The 19,127-nt window shown below is 38.5% G+C and overlaps 1 protein-coding gene across 1 annotated transcript; it reads left to right on the top strand.

Annotated features, from left to right (window-relative positions):
- The first annotated feature begins 73 nt into the window (after positions 1 to 73).
- Positions 74 to 15,662, top strand: LOC126457645 (ribosome biogenesis regulatory protein homolog). Its single transcript, XM_050094119.1, has 5 exons — positions 74 to 290; positions 8,141 to 8,393; positions 14,169 to 14,405; positions 14,793 to 15,046; positions 15,138 to 15,662. The coding sequence occupies exons 1-5, from the start codon at positions 142 to 144 to the stop codon at positions 15,307 to 15,309; spliced, it is 1,065 nt and encodes a 354-aa protein (XP_049950076.1). The 5' UTR covers positions 74 to 141; the 3' UTR covers positions 15,310 to 15,662.
- Positions 15,663 to 19,127: the final 3,465 nt, after the last annotated feature.

Raw genomic sequence — 19,127 nt, 5'->3', positions numbered from 1 at the left:
ACACCAGAGATGCACTATACCGTATGCAACATGTGGGTGGGGGAGGCAAGATATACAATACCTGTGAAGCGAGAGTAGCATACTAGCAGTGTCTTTGACAAAAGCGTGAAGTATGAGGTTGGTGGCACGTGTGTTACGAACATGGATGTTGTAAGTGAAGTATTACAAAAGGCGAAAAAGGCATCGGAGAAATTCAAGCCCACAGATGTAGAGAAACATTTAGAACTACAATTCGACATTGGTACGCTCCTGGCAGTTGACACAAATGAAATCGATATCAAAAAATTAAGGTTAGTGTTCGATTCCCTCTAGAAGTAATGTAGTACAAACATTTCTTAACTATATGTAAACAAGCTTGGAATAGGATGTATCTTTTAAGTGCAAGTGATTTGCTGTGACAAATATAATAGGTTCGCGCGCGGCAGTTTCAGTTTGTTATGTTTGTAGATGTCTTGTTGCGGTTGGTGGTGTGTGTGTATGGTCCGCGTGTTATGTGGTGTATTGGGTTCATTTGAGCTGTGATTGAAGAATGGAAATTGGTTTCAGCGAGTTACCAATTAATTTTTTTTAATGTGATTGCGGTGTCGATTGGTGTTATTGGTTTGCTGATTGTCGTGCGGTAAGGCGTTTAATTTATTATGTGGCTTTAGGTATGGAACTGATAGTTAAAATTTAATAGTTCGCGGTTGCGTGCTGAGAGGGGACATATGTCTGCTTGTGTGTGTGTGTGTGTGTGTGTGTCGCTTTCCCCCCCCCCCCCCCCCCCCCCCCTAAGGTAAGTCTTTCCGCTCCCGGGACTGGAATGACTCCTTACCCTCTCCCTTAAAACCCACATCCTTTCGTCTTTCCCTCTCCTTCCCTTTTTCCTGATGAAGCAACCGTGGGTTGCGAAAGCTTGAAATTTGTGTCACTGGAGCTGGGTTCTCATATCCCAGGGCTATTTATCCATATAGCATTGAAGTTTCTGGAAGGGCCAGTCAACAGCCATCCACCTGGTCAATGTAGGTATGGCAATATGTCTAGCCTTTAGTGACAACTTATTACAGTAAGCATGTGACACTGCCTAGTGCCATCATAACTTCTTCCCCCACCGATTGTTCAGGGTTCAAGCTTGAAATCAACTCAACTCCCCAGTGTCACACTATTCCTTAAAAATATCAAAGTATTTGTCTACTGTTTGGGAGTGATGGCTACTTCTGATGCATAAGTAGAGGACTTTTGCATTTGGGACAACTCTGAAGTCCATTGCCCTGGTTTAGCATTTGGTCCAAGGAACCATACAGAGGATCTCATGTCCACTGACATGCACTTTTCTCGTTGCACCATGATCCACCTGACCCGGAACTTATCCTAGGAACCCAGCATTTTGAAGCAGGTGAACAATCCCAATATCAGGATCTATCCTTCAATAATAAACTGAAGAGGCGGTCAGTCAGCTTAAAACAGGTTGTATGATGTGAAAATTGAATGCACATAGCCTGTCACAGGCAAGGCAGGTGGCGGTCTTGTGTTTGTAATCTCTAAGGGGTGGGCACAACTTGAAAAATTCAGATTGGCAATGAAGTTTGGTTGGCTTGTAGTTTACTTAAAGGGCGTTATGCTGCAGTAGTAGTAAAACACGCTGGCCAGCCAGTTCCCAGAAAAAAGGTTTCAAAGTTTTACTCGTATTTTATATACTAGTTTAATGAATGCCTGAACTTGTATAAAAATGGCTCATTGGCAGCTTGCTCGATTTTTAATCTGCTGATCCGGGCTCAATCCCAGTTTCTACCAATCTTTTTTTCTTTTTCTTTTTTTTTCTTTTGTAATAATCAGGATGATTTTTAAATAAAATAAACAACCAAAACAATTGTAAATAAAATCACTAACAATTTTATTTTATCTATGAGGAAACTGTTAATTAGACCTAATGAAACTAGTTGAAATTTAATATTATATTTTAACAAAGTTAAGCAATGGTAAATCCATTTATTAGAGGAGAAATAAATGTTAATACAATACTTTTATCGTCAAAAAGTTATTAGGTGTTTTCTCTTTAAATACCATTATTATATGTGAACAGGTGCAAGTTGTTCATTAGATTTTTTTAAAACCTGTTTATTCCATGGAAGAGTTAGACTCTTGATCTGTTGTTGGTAGGCGGACGTTTCAGAATATCTGAGGTGCTGTGGGAATCATTCAAATAGTAGTACTGACAGGCTACAGAATGTTGCCATTTTAACTGGTTGTACTGAATAAACTCGAATACACATGCCATTTCTTTACTAAATACTTCAAAGGTCGGAGTTTTTATATTGTTAAAGATTGTTGAAGTGAATATGTCTGTTAATAAGTTAAACGTGGATGTACATTGTATCTGAAGTTGGAGATGAAATTAGTCAAGACTAATTATACAGTGAAAAGTCAGAGTTACTGTTGAGAGATGTGGTTGTTCATTACACAGTCTTGCTGACTGATAATAACTTGATTGCAGTAGAATCTTCAACTTCAGTTTCTCAAGAAGCAATGTTGGTAGGTGAGGAAATATGGACACACTAGCTGAAAAAGTATTTGTTACTGGTGAAAAACTTTTCGTACAAAATGGAAACTTTGTTGAGGATCCTTTCGAAGATGAACATGAACCAAAGTGGAAAAAAGGAAAGATGCAGAATCTCTTTGTGTGGATTATAAAACAAAAGTTACAAACATTGAAAAAGTGCATCCTACATAGGATCTATGAACATTGAAAAAAAAAGGGGGGGGGCAGCCAATTGAAAAAGAAGGAATATATATCCAAATGGGAATGGAAAATAACATAAACAGGCAGGAATCAGTTTGATAACTGTGCAATCATCAATTCCTGGACATATGATTGTTATGTGGAAGGCAGAGAAAGATATCAACAAGTGACCACATGGGATTTGCAGCAGTAGGGCTTGCAGGGCAGTTCAGATTTTCAATTTAAAGCTTCTGAAAGACAGATCAAGAAGTTCAAATGTAAGCATAGGATTCATCGAAAGAAAGAAAAAAAAAATGCCTTGGCATCTGCAGAGATTTTTCAAGTACAAACATTGAAATTGATACTTACTGTCAATAAAGATTAATTATTAGCACTAACCAAACAGGTAAAGATCACAGATTACTTCAAAATTTTCTCTTTGTTTTCACCCTCCATGTAATATATTTTAATGTATCCTCTTTCCAGCATATCAGTACCAGTCTGTGTACAATATTCTCTAACTCTGTCCGAAATTACTACCCAAAGTATTTGTTAGTTTGTTTGTTTGCAAGAAATAACTGGTAAATTTGACCCTTATGTGCAGCAAGAAGTAAATGAATATTCTCAAAAATTTACAGATGTACCATTTTTTTTACAGACTACTTTTTTCTTCGAAAAACTGTGTCTCCAAAATTCAGGCGCATCCCATACTCATAATTAATATAAAAATGTCCAGTGTTTAATTTAAACACTGGAAAAATCTCATTTGTCTCAGTAGATGTAATGCAACTGAGTACATGCACCACTTCCCTACTCCCTCATTACTACTGCTTCTCTCCTTCCTACCACTCCCATCAGCTTGCAGTCAGTAGGTTCGTATGAGCAGTTGCCAGCGGGCTCGTGCGCATGCGCAGAGCTGAATTCGCGTATGAGCAGTGCCTTCCTCCTGCTTCTGGCTACTTGGAGTGTGGCTGTTTGGTGTATGAGCAGTAGCAGCAAGCAGCCAGAAGCTACCCGGAGAAATTTTCCTGGCACGCTCAAGCTGCCAGATCCGCGCATGTGCAGAGCAAGCTGAGTTATAGTGCGGAGGTCCTTCCTCACGTGACCCGTGGCCGTGTCTTCGTTTACAGCTCCCACATCAAATGAAAACAAAACAATTTCTGTGGCTGGGAGCCATCAAGTGAATTAATATACATTCTCATAACCACGAAAGACCAAAATTAGTTAGTAGTTTCAATTTTCTGATGTTATATTATTTCCACGTTATTAGCAATCAACCATTAATGTCTTAATGAAGCTATTTCTGTCCGTTTTATAGAGAAATTTGCTTCAGTTAATTTTTTTTCCGCTGAGGCAGTTAGTTTAGTTGAAACGAAGTGTTTCATTCCGCGCTGTTGGCTACGTTCAGCCTCGTTCAGTTTAAAGAGCAAATTTTCATCTTCTGGGACGAATGACGTTATACCACAATAAAGAACCAAACATGAGAATACAGTACTGGACCTCCAAGAAAATTAGTATCACGAGAACCACATGAAACGCTGAATATCAGGTACTTCAGAGTCCATCTGGACATAGAAATGTGCAACTAGAGCGGAATGAAGCATTTTAGTATGGTTTATGAAATTCCGATGCTGCTGGAGTAGTCTCTGATGCCCTGTTCCTTTTATGACACTGTAAGATCTCTTAATTCTATATACGTACAAACATACGTAAACACTGACTTGAAGCTAAGTAGGCAAATTTGCTCAATAGTTTTGAACTAAATATTTTGTTTCAAAGATAATGACAGCTGTAGCAGAATTTTATAGATCTGCTTTCTGTGAAAGTGTTTTTCGATCACAAGGCACTTGTCTAGTACTACTTCTGGGCCTGAAGTTATTTCTTAATTTGTGTTTACGTCTTAAATTTATAGAATGCCATTCCATGCTAAATTTTAGACTGGCAGCATACCATGTTTTCTCGTTTTAACTCCCCACATGGCTTCATATTTATTGCTAGAATAGAATATAAACTGTTAGTTGTACAGTTTCTTTGCCTCACAGACCACCATGTTAATTTTTTCACATTTTGAAATAGTCATGAAATTTATTGTCCTTTATTCCGATGTAAGCTACACAAGAAACTGTCTCTTTTTTTTTTGTTGCAAGTAATTTGTATTCCATCTTAGTAGCTTTTTGCGGTGCTGTGTAGATGTAAACCAGTTGGAAATGCTACATAACAATATTGCAGAGTACGAATTTAAAAATTAAAAAAACCTGTCAGTCACCCCTTAGCAAAATTTTATGATACTTCGAGCTGTGGAGTCTAATTTTGAAATGATATTTTGCCAAGAACTGCTTCCTTATTTGCATCCTTTATCTGTGTGGGATATGATAAAACAATTGCTCTAAGTACAATTCAGTATGTCCTCTCAACAACATGCCGCACGGCTACACATGGTCATGTGATGCCCCACCAGAAATACGACGAAAAGCGTATGAGCAGAGCAAGCACCAAGCACGGGCTGCCTACGTCATCGTAGCTGCGCATGCGCACTACAGCCTGTTGTCTGGTGCTTTCTGGTAACTGCTCAAACGAACCTAGTGCCTCCACCATTTCTTGCCACTAGTCTAACAGCTGTCGACGAAAGGTAGGGAGGTGTGAGGAGTGGTTTGTTTGGATCTAGTTCTCTAATAGACACAACAGCCAGAGACAGCAGTCATATGTGTGTGAGTAGTGAATGTGTGTGTGCTCTTGTTTTCGGATAAAAACAGTAGCTGAAAATCAGCAATTATCTTTACAGTGAGGTGCTACCTATCCTCATTGTTATTTACCCTTAAAGTATTTGAACGTGTTATATATTGCATGCATTGATCACTGTGGTCTCATGTCATCAACATGTCTGTGGCTCATGAATAGCTGCCCACATTAGTGGATTTTCACAACAAGCGAAATGCGCAGGCTCTTTCTGTGGGTATCGGTAATGGATCCGACCTGCCGATCTGAAGCTGTTCGGTTCCCAATAATGTGCAGGTCCTGTCTGTCTGATCTAGTTTGTGTGTGGTGTAATGCAGCATATTTTCATGGTTTATCCATGGACCCAGGACTGTGGTGCTCCTCAGAGGGCCAGAGGCATCGGATGATGGATTTCAGGAATTGAGACTGTCTCACCGCAAGTACGTTGTACAGTGTGGAGTTTTATAGACATTTTATTGGTTCTCATACCTTTTGGCACTTCAGAAGTAGTTTATATGTGAGAAAGTATTGGCGATATGAAGCAAATTGTTATATGCTATGTACTCAGATATTTCTCGAAAGAAAAATCAGAAAATACCAGTAAAATAATAGGTATGACACAGTGGGTAATAACTGACAATAGTGAACAGAGTAAAGCCAATATTTTATTGGTGGTCACCAACAGTTTGCTTTACACAATTCTTCCCCACCTTATACACTTCTTTCAAGAAGCCTATTTTTTTCTGAGGTTATTTCTGAAATCAGTGAAGGTATTTTAAATCTGTCTTGTGTCTCCAAGGAAATGCATATATTATTGAAATAAAATAACATCAGTGGTGTTAATGAAAATCGTATACCATTTGGCTTGCTTTCTCCATCTAAAAATGGTTTACAAAAGATGTTGCGTTAGTACTTAACATTTTTGCTCACGTCAGGAAATGCCATCTATTTTTAGATATTCCCTCGTTTGTACTATTGTTTTTTGTATCGTAGCTACGAAGGCTGATTGTCAACTTATGTCTTAACTTACCCTTGAGATCTCAAGATGTGTCAGGGAAAAATGCTAAAACTTGTCTGGAAATCAGGGAATTTCACTTGGGGAAACTTGTGGCAACCATGATTATACTTCTCATTGAAAACAGAGAAACAAAATTCTCGTGAAGATGGTATAAAAAATAAATAGGCTAGTACATCTTTAACTGTCATCACCAATTTATAATGAAATGATTTGGTATGCCTGCTATGCTTCGAAATGTTCTGATTAATGAGGAATTTTTATGAATGTCAATGAAGTGTGTTTTCCAACAGATATTTTACAAAAATATTGTTCATGTAGAAATTCATCTTTTATAAATTGTGTCAGATGTTGGGATAGTCCTTGTTTCCAGTGTGTTATGATAATCATCATTCAAGTTCTTGTATATAAGAATGTAAAACATTTGTCATATAAAGAAGATATTTTTATCCTATCATATGATTTGTTATACTTGAAGTAAAAGTTTTATTTAATTCTTTTAACATACAGTATTAATTTTAACTCGTTTCATTAGAAGCAACAAACATTTGCATTATCTATAAAACAAAATCATTAAGGATTTTGGTTATTTATTTTATTTAAAAATCCTTCTGAGAAAAAATTGAGTTTGGACCTGGATCAGCAGTTTAAAAATAAAGCATGCTGCCAGCGAGTCATTTTTACACAAGTTCAGGCATCACTGAACTATTATATAAAGAGTGGGAATTGGCTGACCCAGAGTATTTTACTACTGCTACAGGGTAACTCTCTTTGGGTAAACTAAAAGCAAACCAAGCCTCAATCCAATCTGAATTATCTAAGTTGCTCCCTCCCCTTGTTAGACTTTCCGAGCAAATTATTGTTGTCTCGTTGTGATTGAGTGTTCTGCCAGTGGTCCACATCTTTCCAACACAGTATTTCGATGCTGTAACTCAACGTCTTCCTGTATTCGGAAGAGGCAGAACACCAAATCTCAATGAAATCAACTTCTGTTTGCTAGCAGCATATGGGAAAAATGCAGTCAGCCTACAAAGGAGGCTGCTTACAAATCACTTGTACATTCCATCTTGGAAATAGTGCTTGAGTGTGTGGGACTCATACCAAATAGGAGTAACAGGGATATTGAGAGTATACAAAGGATAGCTCAAGTGGTCAAAGGTTTGTTTGACCATAGGAGAACGTCTTGGAACTGCTGAAACACTCACATTAGCACATGCTCAACAATAGGTGTCATTGTCCCATGAAAACCTGTGTACAGAGTTTCAAGAACTACTACTAAGTGAATAATTTAGAGATATTCTTCAGCTATTTACATGTTGCTGCTGTAGTGACCCTGAAGACAAGGCTAAATTAATGACAGCATGCACAGATGCATTTAAGTAATTGTGCACTACTGCATGCTATATAAAGTTGGAATGTGAAGAAATTCCACCATGTTGTACAGTGCTCTCTCTCTCTCTCTCTCTCTCTCTCTCTCTCTCTCTCTCTTTCGCCAGTAAAAGAACTCGTGGTTCCAAAAGCCAAAAGCACTAAGTTTAGATCTTTCTATATGTTTCATATTAGTTACCACATGCCGAGTAGATTTTTTCTGTCCATGTTAATAATATATATTGAGAGTGACTGTTGTATTGTTCCAGTAAGTGTTCTCAACACTGAAGCAGCCACTAATTCTAATTCACAGAATTTCTCCACTTATGTATTTACATTTTCAGAAATGAGGGAGAAACCTACTTGCAGAATCTGGCTAGAGACAATACACAGCTCTTATTGAATAGGATATGGGAGTTGCCAACTGAAAGGACTGAAGAAGCAGTAGTAGCAAAATTACCAGCACCATCTTACATTCTTCCTAGGCAGCTCCCAGTTCCCAAACCTAAAGCACCTACAGTGTGGGAGAAATTTGCAAAGGAAAAGGGCATCAAAAAGAAGAAAACACCAAAGAAGAAGTGGGATGATATCCTAAAGGTAATATTGGAGGAGGAGAAAAAAGCTTTAGCAGTTGTGTGATTTTATGGGTGCACCAAATCAAAGAAAAATATCCAAACTCATGGTTGCCATACCTTAACAAATTAAAGATATAAATGAAATCATTCAGTTAACAACTAAAATTGCAAAATGTAGTCATTGTGTTACTATTAACCCTCAGGCAGGCACACTTATGTATAAAGTGTGCCAACCACAAATAGCATTGTCTTGTACCATTCCAGTGTTGTTCTACAATTGCGGGTCCATACCTATTCCTTCATTGTTACTTCAGCTAACACAGTGATAAGTTGTGTTGTCATACATCCAACTAAGCATCAGTAATATAAAATAAACAGGGAGCTAGGTGAAAAAAATTTACTGCCTGTCAAAGAAAATGGCTCTGATTCCAAGCTAGCAATACAATCCCACAATGAGGTAGTTGTCTATGAAATAATTAGTAACTGAATAAGCGTTTGCTGGGATCTGATGCAACTGTGCTATTTAATTGTCTGAGTGGGTCATTGCTGTGGGGTAGCACTTGGGTGCAGCAACAGAGTGATACAATTGTTTAATTAAACAGTGATTTAGTTCATATAATATGTTTATTTTATCATTGTTTAGTTAAACTAAGATTAAACTGTGACTTTGCTTGTACATGTTTATCTTGCTAACATAGACGATTATTCCTTGTATGTGTGCAAAGTACGCTGCGTGCCCACTCATGTTAGGAAAATTGGTGCACCTACTTGAGGGTTAAATAGTATCAAGAATAGATGTCCTACAACAAAAGAAACACTTCACAAAAACTCCATAGTCTTAACTGGCACCTACACAGAACAATGCAATTCATGAAGGAAAGTTGCCATTTTTCTTGGAGAAAGATAACCTTATCTTAGGATGAGCAGATGGCTTTCTTCATTTTTGAGATGTTTATTATATTTCCTAGCAGTGCAAATAGTAAGTTGTATTTTGCGTAATTTGAAGTTTAATTTAAATCAAAGCTGTTTGTATTTTGTGCATCGAACAACAGAAAATCCTGGATGGAATAATGGCAATATTATGAAAAGGATAGATTTCTGCTCGCCGTTCATAGGACACACTGATTCACAGGCAAGTACAACAAAAAGACTGGTGTAAATTTGAGATGCTGAAATACGTACAGCCACTGCAACTGATGGATTGAAGCAGTCTGTGGAACCTTGAGGGTAATGAGGAGGCTGTAGTGAGCAGGGGGAAATGTAGTAGGGTGGGGATGGGGGGGAAGCTGAAGTGCTGCTTGTGGGAGTGTGTAGGGATGTGGTGGGGCAGGGTACAGCTGATAGTGCAGTTGGGAGGATTGAGGGGTAGGGGAGGATGGAGAGCAGAAAAGGAGAGAAGTAGAGGAAGGGAAAAGATTAGTGGGTGCATTGGTGGAATAGAAGGCTGTGTAGTGTCGAAGTGGGAGCACGGAAGGGGATAGGTAGGTGATGGACAAGACTCAGTTTAAGGCCAGGCTGGCTATGGGAACATAGGATATATTTCTGGGAGGGTTCCTATCTGTGCAATTCAGAACAGCTGGTGGTGTTAGAAAGCACCCAGATAGCCTAGAGTTTGGAGCAGTCGTTGAGGTGAAGCATGTTGTGCTGGGCAGCATCTTCAGCAATTGGGAGCTCCAGCTTTTGACTCTTGGCCACAGTTTGTCAGTGCCATTAATGTGGACAGACAGCTTGTTGTCATGTCCACATAGAAAGCAGCACAGTGGTGGCATCTTAGTTTGTGGATCACAAGCCTGCTTTCACAGATAGCCTTGCCTTTGATGGGATAAGAGGTGTATTTGACTGGACTGGAGTGAGTGAGGGTGGGAGGATATATGGGATAGGTTTTGCATCTAGGTCTATTGCAGGGATATGAGCCACGAAACAAGGGATTGACAATAGGGAAGGATTAAGGATGGACAAGGATATTGCATAGGCTCATTCGGCAGCGGAGTACCTGGCAAGAGGTAGTTGAAACCCTGGCAGAGAAGGTAATTCAGATGCTCCAGTCTTTGATTGTACCAAGTCATGAGGGGAGTGCTCCTGTGTGGCCGGATGGTGGGAACATGGGAGGTGGGAGGTGACTGTAGAGACAAGGTGTGGAAGATCTGTTTCTGCAAGGTTGGAGAAGTATTTTCAGTCTTTGAAGGACTCAATGAGATCTCTGTGTGACACTTTCTGCTCTACATAAGTAACAATTAATAGTATAAAGCCTATATATTTTAGCGTCTTCATGTCTGCCGAAGTTCTACCACAGATGGTGTTTCCAGCCATGTGCCTGACTTGAATAATTAATAACAAAGCAATTGGGGTGCCTTTGACAACATACACTGGACAAGTTAATCATTTTAATTTGCAAACAGTTTTATTAATTTTTAATTTCACAAATACAGTATTTTAAATAATTCTTACATTTAACGTAGCCTAAATCTAACACTAATCAAGCATTTTCTAAAGTAGTAAATCATGAGGTGACTGTTTTACAAGTATTAGAAACATACAGTATTCCACATGGAACACTGTATACCAAGCATAATAGGAAACATTGAAAAAGAACCTGTTGGCCAAACAGCTCTAAGCAGTAATTCAGCAATAAAATGTGGAGAGTGGTGAAATCCTAATTCACTGTTTGATTTGCTGTTATTTAGAAAAGGTTACCCGGATTAGAAAATGTGTTTATTCCACTCTTCAAAAATAACTTGCCTGCAATCTACAGGATGTCTGTCATGCTAAAACAATGTAAAGGTATAATTGGAGAGGGATTATATTCAAATAATTGTCAAGGGCTTTGGTTTACAAATATTTAATCTCTGAATACATTGTAAACTTGGAAGAAACACTCAAGAATGACCCAGGATCCATATAATCAGTTATAATAAAGCCTAGGATTAAATAAACTGCTGTGCTGAATGGGGCTTCAAATATCCGGAGAAGTTAACCAATCATAATAAAAGTGCTACAACACTAATGTTACATTGTTCAGTTTCTCGAACCTTCCTTCCAACATATATTGTCTTTCAAAATGAGCTTAACTGGGATACTTGGACTGAAAATGTTCCTAAAGGTAGTTCATGCTATTCTAAAGGGCCATGATTTAATAGAACATAACTTTTATGAATGAACCATCAAGCCTTTAAAGACTGGTTTTCAGCTTGTATCTTACCTACCATACAAAACACCTTAAGAGTAAATTTGTCTTTATTGATGACAGCATGGCATCTCATCTTACACCAAAGGTTATTCCACTGTGCTCGGAAACTGTCTCTTTTTATGTTTACCAAGCATCTTAAGACACTTACTCCAACCCCAGACCCTGTCTCTTTTTGCCTATGATGGTGGCATGGAGATCTGAGTCAGTTCAGTAGAACATGAGGGAGTCAACTGTGAACACAACACCAAAGCATGCATTTCCACTACTAGTGAAGGTAATCTAGCATAATGTGACTATTATCAAGTGCAAGTATTGGTGAATAATGTGTGAGGGATGTGAAATCTGTGGACAGTAAACACGTTACATTCAAAAAAGTGGGGATAGATGAATTTAATACAGTAAAATGTGATATTGCTGTATTGCATGAGCCCACTATTAAACATATTCTAGAATGTTGGAGGTATCATTTTGGAGTTACCAAAGTCTACATTTCCTCAGCTAGTGAAGGTAACGTTAGGTAATCTTGAAGTTGTCACATCTATGAAAGAAAATGGTGCCATAAGCAAAATTATAATGATATAATAATGCCTAAAAGTCTTTGCAGTATAAATTTAAACATTGATTTACTTTCTGCGAGTAATTTTTGTTTAGAAGTATGTACCTGTGTTTACACGCCAGTGTACCTGGTATTGCAAGAGTAGTCGTGAACAGAAAAGTTCCTAATTTAATTGCTAAACCAGAAAATCTCCAGTTCTTTACAGAATCTAACAGTCATCTATAAAACAGCTTCCAGTATCTGATTACAAGTGAATTAATGTGCTAAGCATGTCCTTAAGAAAGTTTTGTAAAGGCCTGAGATCATGTGAAAAGTTTGTTAAAAAATTATTAAGTGTTCTCATTCTCAAACACTGGATGAATAAATTCTGGGGGTAATCATGTCTCGTGAGTTATGTTGCCTCAACACACACACACACACACACACACACACACACACACACACACACACACAGAGAGAGAGTTTGAGTCAATAATGATATGAAACACTGGAAATAAAATTATTGTTGGCCCTGGAAGCTGTTAGATAGCTTACCTGCAACTGGAATTTGGTGACCATGACCTGGTTTAGCCGCTGTTTTTTTTATCTAAAACATTTTATTTAGTATTAACTTGATGCATAAAAATGTCAGTCACTGTGCAGATTAAAAATATATTGTTCTGTAATGTGGAAACAAGCTGCAGTGTTTCAGATTGGGGTGAAAGTGATACATACACAGTGATAACTTAACACTTAATACCTAGTTTCAATGCAGGCATCTTATAGGTAAGTGACCCCATTATGAATGTGAATTTCCTGGAATAGTATCTTCATACCGTTTATGGTAAAATCTTAATGTAAGTAAATAACAGTTGATGCTACTCTGTATATTTCCAGAAACAGTGTACTAATGCAAGATAGCATTTCATGTTTCAGAAATTGCTTTCTTTAGACTTCCACCTATTAGCAACTGCAGAGGAAATCCTCTAGTGGCATACAAGAAACCACTTGTCATATCAGACTGTAAAATTGTTATTTATTCAACAGTTTACCAGAAACAAAGTTTTAATACTGTCTCTTGCCTGCTTGCTAACACCAGCTGCAGCCAAACTTTGAGAAAGGCCTCCCTATACTGTGTATAGTAAGAACTTTCTTTATAGAGAGTACTGTACCCTGTGATAAACTGGGCAAAAATTAGCATGCAGGATAAATTAGTAATTAAAGCAATGGATACTCAGGAAGGGTGAGATTCAAATTGGTACGCAACCATTAAGATTTATTTTCCAAGTTTCCCCAAATCATTTGAGACATGCCATGGCGACCCTTTCAACAGTGTCAGAATAAATTCATCTCCTCTCTCCAATACCTCTCTGACCCCAGTGAATACCCAGAAGAATGGCTGTGATATTGATAGGATATTAAGGACTAATGTATCTTTCTTGTTAGTGGAAGAAGTGTCTGCAACATGTTTCACCTCGGCAATTTAAAAAAGGTTTGTATAACTGTCGAATATGTAAACCTTAGATTCTGTACAAACAAGTTGATTCAAATTATTTGGTTTCATTAGTTTTGTCTGCAAAATAAGAAATAAGCTTAGCAGATAGTGAATGTTAGTTCCCTAGTATATAATGTCTTCAATGTCAGCATTTCCAGAATGAAACTCTCGGACCTTGGGACCTTTTCCTTTCCTGGGCTAGTGCTCTTTACTTCTGAGCTACCCAAGCACGCCTCATGAGCATATTTAATCATTTGTCTTGTTGCTTCCAACTTAATACTGTTGTGCAGTACTGTAAAGAAATTAATAAACTGCTTCACAAATTTATTTCAGAATATTGCCACAGCATTTTTAATTTAGCCAATATTGAAAGACAAGATAAGAAATGTTTATGTACATTTTTATATTTTTCATTATGCTGTAAAATACTGATTTGTCACATATAAATACTTTTGGACATTGTCAGAGCCACATAAGCTATTTTATTGTCAACTATTAATTTCTTGCAGGTAACTTATTAATCAATTTATGTAACATGTAATGTCACTCCCAGGTAAAGAAAAAAGCTTTTTTCTTTTAGAAATGGGTACCTCTGTATGGATACAGGCGTGCTGCTGCAGAAAAGGAACGAGACTGGGTACTAGAAGTACCGCAAAATGCTGACCCAATGGAAGACCAGTTTAGCAAAAAGGCTGAAATTAAGGTTGAAAGAGTTTCAAAGAATGAATTTCAGAGATTAAGGAATCTGGCTGCCTCTAAAAATATCAAAGTTCCGAGGGTGGGCTTGCCTCCTACAGAGACGCTGAGTTCTTCACAGGTAAGACATTGACGAGGTTCCAAATTGTTGGATTTAATTAGTGCTTATTATGCTGATAATTGAAATACGTGCTTAGTTTTACAGAGGAAGAAGCAAGCAATGACATTTAGAAATATCCTAACATGTAACCCAAAGATCATTTTAGTTTCACTATTTTTCCATCTCAAAATTCCGTCTTGACTGCTCTTGCACTATAATGATGCTCTCTCTCTCTCTCTCTCTCTCTCTCTCTCTCTCTCCCCCTCTCCCCCCTCTGCCTGCCCTTTTTATCTTTCAGTAGGAACACCCAGGTCATTTCACATTTGTGCTCTTTGAACATATTCACAAAATCACTGTCTTGATATGTTGTGCTAGAGATGATTAAAAATTATTTTGGAAATTTTCTAGCTTGGAGCAGCTGTTAGTGTCGCTAAAGCTTCAACTGCATCAGTGGGAAAGTTCCAGGCAAAGCTTCCAAAAGAGAAACAGGTTAATAAATTAGGGCCATTATTACAAAGTGGTAAAAAGAGGAAGCCTCCACCACCACGTCCTGACCAAGAGAAGAAGATGAACTTAGAAATGGTGGATAGCATTCTTAAGAAAAGGCCAAAACTTGATATTGAAAAGGCAGTCAACCGACAAATATTTCAGGAACAACAAGAGTAAGTTGTTTTTCTTGGTCTTTTGACTAATTATTGTTGTCTACTATGTTCTTGGTGATATTTACTATAATTTGTGCAAATTCACTACTAGGCGTTCAGAAGAAAGGAAAAACCAGAAGCCTAAAAAGGGAGGCAAAAGGATGAGGGACATGGGCAATCAATCAAAAAAAGGGAAAGGTTCAAAGAACAGATCTGGAGCAAAACCTCGAAGTAACAAGGGATCCAGAAAACCTAACAAGAATGTTGGACGGAAGCGGCGTTGAAATAAAATGAAGAAACTTTTTTTTGTTCGATTTCTGGAAACTAAATGTCTGTAATTAATCCTTTAACTGCCCTGGACTTGTTAACGAATGCACTTTTGTACCTGTCCCTGTGTGTTCTGAATGTGTTTACACGCGCCACCAGTCCTTCTACCTGGTACTCCGAACGCGTAGACACGTTCAGAGTACCAGGTAGCACTGGTGGCACGTGTAAACACGTTCAGAGCACTTAGGGACAGTTACAAAGGCGCGCGCGTTAACACGTCCAGAGCAATTACAGGGCTAAGAATGTTAAATGTGTGTGATTAATAATGTTAATATTAAATTGTAATTATGAGAAGTAATAATTAGTAAAAGTTATTTAATATAGAAAGCCACATAATGATACCAGAAACCAGATTAGCAAGAAAAATCGTACAGAAACTGTGGAATCTGGAGCAACAAGTAGGATGGATCAAGGAAATTAGAGAGGATATGGGAGAACTAGATATAACCTTGGATGATCTCCAGAACAAGGCAGAAAATCTCAGGAAACTGAAAGACAAGCAAATAAGATTTAAACCAAAAGTAGACAAACAATACACAATGAAAAGGGTATTTACAGATGAGGAAAGACAGGAAAGATTAGAACGAATAAAAAGATACTACGCAGTTAAGAAAAAATGAAATGTGCTTACTGAAGAAGAGGACCAGGAAATGATTGACTAATGTGGTCCAATGATGTCATAAAAATAATAATAATAATAATAATAATAATAATAGAAAGTACACACACACACACACACACACACACACACACACACACAGGGTTCAGAATAAAAGTTTACAGTAATTCAATTCTTTGAGTTTTTTATTTTATTCTTAATAAATTTGAAGCACCATCCCTCCACAAACTAGATATCTGTGCAGTGGGGTCGGTTGCATTCTTTGATGTTAAAGATCGCTGTACAACAGGTGCAATGGCATTGGTTTTGGTGAGGATGCCACTAACACACACTGCAGTTTCTGAAGAGGTGCAGTAGCCTTTTTAATGGTTGCAGGGGTGCTGGCTGATTCACTGATCTGGTTGATCTTTTCACCAGCATGGCCTTGTTATGTCAGTACTGCAGATTGGCTGAAAATAAAGGGAAACTGGAATTGTTATATTTGGTTATGGCATATCACTAAACCACTCAATAGAGCTACATCATGTTGTAGGGTAAAATAACCTCAAGGAAAAATAGACCCCAATTTGAATCTACAGGTGGGGGTACTATGCACGAGGATTTTATCATCAGACAGACAGCTTCAGGTTAGTTGGCAGATGACATGGTTGCTTTTGCGTGTTGCATGCCTTTGATGGTGATGGAGTTTCCCATGAGAGAGCTGGAGTAGTTGATAGAGGATGTATGGAACATGTCTGTCTATTGCAGGGATAGCAACCAAGGGGTTGGGAGCAGGGGTGGAGTAGGATGGTCAATGATATTGCTTAGGATCAGTGAGTGGCTGAATACCACAGTTAGAGGGAGTGAGCAAGATATTATTATTGTAGGGCGCAATGAGAGGTAATTGGAAACCCTGGTGGAGAATGACTCGGGTGCTCCAGTCCTTGATGGTATTGATGTCCAAAACTCCTTGCAATACAACCTATTTTCTTCCATAACTTTTTTCAGTTCTGCAATCCCAAATCCCTGCATCCCATGTCCCAGACAAACTCTTGCACTCGGAGGAACTACGGCAGTGTGCACAATGCCATCTCAAAAATCTGTATGATCTGTTCACTTCTAACTGTTGCCTTGTACTACTACTACTACTACTACTACTGCTATCCACCACCTCCACAAGAGCCTCAATCACGTCTGCGCCACACCTACTCATAGCTACCAAACTCCGCCTTGCAGACCTTCTACATTTACCACATTCTCAGAAACTCACTCCCTACTATACAGGATTGAGAACCTACACAGACCTGAAGACAGTCCAAAAGACTCGGTCTTTTCCAAAGGCCTTACCTTTTGCCCCACTTCCAAATGTAACCAAGCTGGTCTTCTTAATGACATTCTGCCATCCCCCACAATGGAAACGTTTTTTTCCAACCGGTTCTACCATTCATACTCAACCCAAAATCAATACTAGATAGATGTGTGACTAGGGCCGCCCTTAGGGTAAACTGTTCACCGGGTGCATGTCTTTCGATTTGACGCCAAACTGGTCCCTGCATGATTCAGCCCCTTCGCCAGCCAAGTCACCCTGTTAACGTTCCAGGATTTCTTGACCTTGAATTGTGGCCCCCCATTATTCCCCAAATCCCTCAACATGAAAACCAACATTAAGGTTTGTGTCCACTAGCAAGTATCTTCTGCAAGCACTTGTGTAGGTGTTTACATTGGAACAAAAACTTGTGCAAGTTTACTTCTGCAAATATTTGCAGAAGTGTTTCCACTACAGTCACCACCATTGTTGCATTATTGTTGTTGAAGAAAAATTGTGATGAAAAACAATAAGTTAAGAAGGAAAAAAATTTTTTGGGTGAAGAAATGTGGATACAAAGCCATACATACTTAAGTTATCAAGAAATACTGTTGAATGAACTAAAATCAGAGGACTTCGCTCGGATTAAAAACTTTCTTACAATGTCATATGTAATTTTTGAAAATCCCTTGTCTATTGGACAATGAATTTTTTTAAATCGGGATAGAAAAATAACTGAAAGCTGTGTCCCCAAGAGACTGCCTTTTAATTACTCTTTGATTTTTGCAACTGGTATTTATGACAAGTGTAATGCATTTGTGTTAAGATTTTAAGAAATCGGTTAAAATTTAAAGACCTCTGTCCAGCCAATCTACTTCTCCTTCTGGTAAAACAAAATAATTTGTGTTGCACTTCTTTGGATTACAGTGACCAGTTATATACGTTTATGGGTTCCCATATTATGTTGGTTTTGGTTGATCTGTCTATGTGCCATTCATCTTTTCAATACTGAAATTTCTGTACTTGTATTCAACTCACAAAATTTGTGCAAGTTTGAGGAAAACTTTCAGCAACTGGCAAGATCAGCAAGTACTTGCAGCAAGATGCAAGAAACTGTTTCCACTAACTTGCAGAAGTTGACGTACTGGGGAGTTTCCATGTCAAATAACATGAAGTAGCTTCTGCAAGTTACTTGTGGTTCTTTACTTGCTAGTGGACACATTACATCTGCCAGAAGAACCCCAATCCACCACCTAAAAACTGATCCTGACTTTATAGTCCTACATGCCAACAATAGTTCCACAACTGTTATGAAAATCTAGTATTACCTGACAGAGGGACTGTGCCTTCTGTCAGATATGTCCACCTACAAACCCTACCATGGTGGGTGCCGTACCAGAAATCCAGCAAGCCTCCAGTCCCTCTGCTCACATCCTAAGGTCGTCTTCCTAAAGTCCATAGGTCCAATCACCCAAGACTCCCCATTGTGGCTTGTTACTGCACCCTGACAGAAAGAATATGCTCTCGTGGGCCAACATCTACAGCATATGACCCATTACATACCTGCTTATATAACAGAAACTAACCATTTCCTCCACAGACTCTGTACGGGTCCGGTTCCTTCCCTACCTGGTACCTTTCTCATCAGTGTCTAGGCCACCTTCCTTTGTACTGACATCCCCCGATGCCCTTGATCCTGCTGCTATAAACGCTACATGACTCCAAACCTATAATCTCCTTCCTGGTCACCATGATGAACAGTATCCTTAACCACAGTTACTTCTTTTTTCAAAGAATCACCTACAAATAAATCCATGGCACAATCTTATGCCCCCCTGCGGGTTCGGGGGTTAGAATAGGCCCGCGGTATT

The sequence above is a fragment of the Schistocerca serialis genome, chromosome 2 (genome assembly GCF_023864345.2).
Source record: "Schistocerca serialis cubense isolate TAMUIC-IGC-003099 chromosome 2, iqSchSeri2.2, whole genome shotgun sequence".
Taxonomy (NCBI): domain Eukaryota; kingdom Metazoa; phylum Arthropoda; class Insecta; order Orthoptera; family Acrididae; genus Schistocerca; species Schistocerca serialis.
Note: the sequence above shows the minus strand (reverse complement) of the source record. Positions and strands in the feature narration are given on the sequence as shown.